Source organism: Arachis ipaensis, chromosome B08, assembly GCF_000816755.2.
Source record: "Arachis ipaensis cultivar K30076 chromosome B08, Araip1.1, whole genome shotgun sequence".
NCBI classification, from domain to species: Eukaryota; Viridiplantae; Streptophyta; class Magnoliopsida; order Fabales; family Fabaceae; genus Arachis; species Arachis ipaensis.
In genome coordinates this window covers 125,115,763-125,119,826 of record NC_029792.2, presented here as the reverse complement: position 1 = coordinate 125,119,826, position 4,064 = coordinate 125,115,763, and the positions used below count along the sequence as shown (strand labels likewise).

General features: G+C 39.4%; 1 protein-coding gene across 1 annotated transcript; it reads right to left on the bottom strand.

The window, feature by feature from the left end:
- LOC107611697 lies at positions 1,241–1,819 on the bottom strand. The gene has a single exon (XM_016313597.1). The coding sequence runs from the start codon at positions 1,817–1,819 to the stop codon at positions 1,241–1,243; it is 579 nt and encodes a 192-aa protein (XP_016169083.1).

The following is a 4,064-nucleotide window of genomic DNA, read 5'->3' as shown; positions in this document are numbered from 1 at the left end:
TTTTCTATTCTCGGATAGTTGATTTCAGCGTTCTGTAGTGTTTTGCTGACGAAGTAAATTGAATGTTGAACTTTGTCCCTTTCTGTAACAAGAGCAGAGCTTATGGCCCAGTCAGAAACTGATAAATATAAATATAGGTCTTCCCCTATCAAGGGTTTCTGTAGAATCGGCAGTTGTGAGAGAGTTGTTTTCAGGTGTGCGAAAGCTTGCTCACAATCGTCATTCCAGTGGAAAGTAGTTTTCTTTTTCATGTTTTGGAAAAAAGGAATAGATCTTAAGGCTAAACATGGGACGAATCTTGCTAGGGAAGCAAGTCTCTCTGTTAAGCGTTGTACTTCCTTTATTGTCTTCGGGCTTGCCATCTCCAGAACAGCTCGGCACTTGTCAGGATTTGCTTCGATACCTCTACTTGTTAGTAAGAAACCGAGGAATTTGCCACCTTCGACGGCGAAAGCACATTTCTCGGGATTTAAAGGCATATTGTAAGATCGGATCTGGCCGAAGATCTCAGCTAAATCACTGATGTGGCTGTGGCCGACTTTAGTTTTGGCGACCATGTCATCAACGTAGACTTCTATGTTGCGGCCGATTTGTTTAGCGAAGATTTTATCCATGAGACGCTGATAGGTCGCCCCTACATTCTTTAGTCCAAAAGGCATAACTTTATAACAATAGTTACCAAATTCAGTGATGAATGCCGTTTTATTTTCATCAGAAGGGTGCATAAGTATCTGATTATAGCCCGAATACGCGTCCATGAAACTTAAGGTGGCATAGCCAGAGGCGTTATCCACCAAAGAGTCAATGGATGGTAAAGGATAAGAATCCTTTGGGCATGCCTTGTTTAAGTCAGTGAAGTCGATGCACATGCGCCACTTACCATTTTGTTTCCTTACCATAACGACATTGGCGAGCCAGGTGGTGAATCTAATCTCTCTGATGAAGTCGGCATTAATCAGCTTCTGAGTTTCCTCTAATGATGCTCGTTTCTTTTCTTCGCCGAGGTTTCTCTTCTTCTGTTGGATTGGTCGGACAGAAGGGTTGATAGCCAGCTTGTGGCTAATTATTTGGGATCGATGCCGGGCATATCAGAGGGTGTCCAAGCAAATAATTCGGCATTTACTTGTAAAAAATTTTCTATCGCAGCTAGCTTGTCCTTGCTTACTGCTGTACCTACAAAGGTGTATTTGTTAGGATCGTTGTTGAAATGTATCTTCCGTAGCTCACATGTTGGTGTGGGTCATTCAAGGAAGTCCGCTCTAGGGTCTAGATCGGTGAGTTCCGAGCTGCTGGTTGTGCTGAGGACGTTGTTGATTTGAGGTTGTTTTGGACCGTTTTGAAACTTCATGCCGATGTTATAGCAATGCCGTGATTCTTTGTGGTCTCCATGAATGGTTACGATATGTTCGTCCTGCATGGAAAACTTGACACAAAGGTGAAGAGTGGACAATATTGCGCCGAACTTGTTTAAGAATGGTCGGCCAAGTATAAGGTTGTATGGGCTGAAGCAATCTACTACTAAGTATTGAACATCATGTGTTTTAGATAGGGGGTACTCACCCAATGTGGTTCTCAACCACACTGATCCCAGTATTGGGACTCGTTCACCTGAGAAACCGACAAGGTCTCCTCCTGTTGGTTGCAGGTTGTTGTCGCTTAGCTTTATTTTCTGGAATGTAGAATAAAACAGAACGTCAGCGCTGCTCCCTGGATCTAAGAGTACCTTTTTTACTAGTAGATCTCCCAATTGAATTGTGATGACTACGGGGTCGTCTAAATTTTGAATATTGGACTTGAAATCTGCTTGTGTGAATGTCATTTGGGGGAATTGAGGGGTTAGTTGGTCGTTCTGCTCCGCTCCTTCTACCGAGTATATTGTTCTGAAAGATCTTTTCCTAGCCGAGTTGGATGAGCCCCCACTTGCACCTCCTCCTGAAATACAATTGATGACGCCTCACGGCTGGTCATACTAGGTTGAGGATGACTTGTCCTTTCCTCGGCTTGCCTGTTCGGATGCATTATTGCCCGCAGAGGTCGGAGTATGTTTTTGGATATGTCCTCCAATATATTTGTCAAGGTGCCCTTGCCGAGCCAATCGTTCCAGTAGGTCTTTGGCGACGACACATTCGTCGGTTGTGTGGCCGTGCTTCTGATGGAAGGCGTAATACTTAGATTTGTCGACGTGTTTTGTATCTTGGTATGTCCCCGCCTTTCTCGGTCACCATTTGGAGAAGTTCGGATGGGGTAGGAGGCAGCGCGTCAGCTATAGGTGCAGGCGGATGAATCAAGACCAAAAGAGAAAAAAATTATCTCTTCGACCCCACGGTGGGCGCTAATTGTTCTTGCCTGTGGAATAGGTCGGCTCCTCGTGTGAGATATCTGCCGAGCTATCTCCTAGGAAGGCTATGCTGCTAGTTCGCCAACTCCGAGCTTTTCCGTTCAACGTGTGGAAGCGTGGTTAATGAAGAGGAAAAGAGGGTGGAGTGTACCTGCAAAGGCACTCCAATGCTTAAGTTAGTATGAGATTCAAGTAAGAAGTATATGAAAAAGATACTTTTACCTTGCTTTTATATGGTCGGTTCTCTATCAGTAACGGTTCTTTCCTCAACGTCTGTCTTTGTGAGGATTGATAACGTATTTGGTCATTATGTTGCCTTTTACTCGGCTGTTTGAATCCATAACGTCGGTTTTGCCGAGTTATTACTCATGAAGGCCGTATTTGTAACGTATATTGCCGAGTTATGGTTGAAGTGTAACGTGTAACGCCGAGCTTTGTAGGTGTGACGACCATATCAAGTTCATTAACGAAAAAAAAACTAACAGCAAAGTTGGGTAATTTTTTTTTATTTTTTTATTTTTTAAAAAGAATATGAATTCAAATTATTATGAAAAATATTTAAATCAAATAAGAAAACCATCTAAAATCTAAAATATATCTACAACCAAATAAAAACAAAAATTTAAAATTATTGTAAAACGAATATCAAAATCAAAATCAAATAAAAAAAATTCAAAACATAACGAAAAAATATCCAAAACTTAACAAAAAAGAAATATTCAAGATCATTTTTAAAAAATTCAAAATCTAACAAAATGACACAAAAAAATATTGAAAAAGAGCATTTAAAAACAAAAAAAATATTTAAAATTATTAAAAAAATAATCTAAAATCTAAAAAAAAATATAGAAATATATAAAAGAAAGCCGTATTCGAAACCTATGCAAAAGAAATTTTATGGAAGCGAAGAATTAGACTCATCAAACTTTATTAGAGGGTGTCCCTACAATTTGAATTTGCAAAATAACCCTTCACTGCACGAGCGAACAAATTAAGCTACAAAGAACTTGGTTCCCGATGTTTTCCTTTTTATTAATCAAGTGTGAGGTATGCCTCAAATGCGAATATTAAAAATGATATTTAAAGAAAGTCATTGAAATATCTTTTCTTTTTTTCATATTTTTAAGAATAGAAGGAAAATAATTAATTGAATTTTTAATAATAGAGAAACGTCAGCAGTTAATACTTTTTCTTTAGTTTTTGATGTGTACGACTCTCGAAACTGAAACCGACCTATAATCTCGGCCGCAGTATCTTTTGGCTGAGTCAACCTTATCTTCCAATAATGACCCATAACAACAGAATCCACTAAATTGAATGAGCGGTAACTCCTCGCAACAGAAAGATACTAATAACCACTTCAACCATAAACATCGGAGTCACTCCACCCTACTCGCCTATAAAACATAGAAAACATAACCCATCAGGAGGACACAGTTTTTGCTCTTAATCATTATATTTTCTTTCTATAATCAGCGCATATTCTTACTTGAGCGTCGGAGTGCTTTTTGCAGGTACTCCCGCCGCCGTATTTCAGAGATATCCGAGGATCGTTTACTGCGCCTACCCCGGCCGACGTATAAGTTCGTCCAGGCCAAGCAGATCTCAAGGACAAGTACACTCCTCGGATCATTCAGGACGGAACAGTTTTTATTTTTATAAAAAAATAGAGAATTAATTTTAATTAATTTTAGTGTTTAAATTTATAATTTAAAATTTATTAAGA

Excerpts from the sequence above, each read along its gene's own strand:
- LOC107611697 (XM_016313597.1), bottom strand. The coding sequence starts at position 1,819 with ATGACATTCACACAAGCAGATTTCAAGTCCAATATTCAAAATTTAGAC.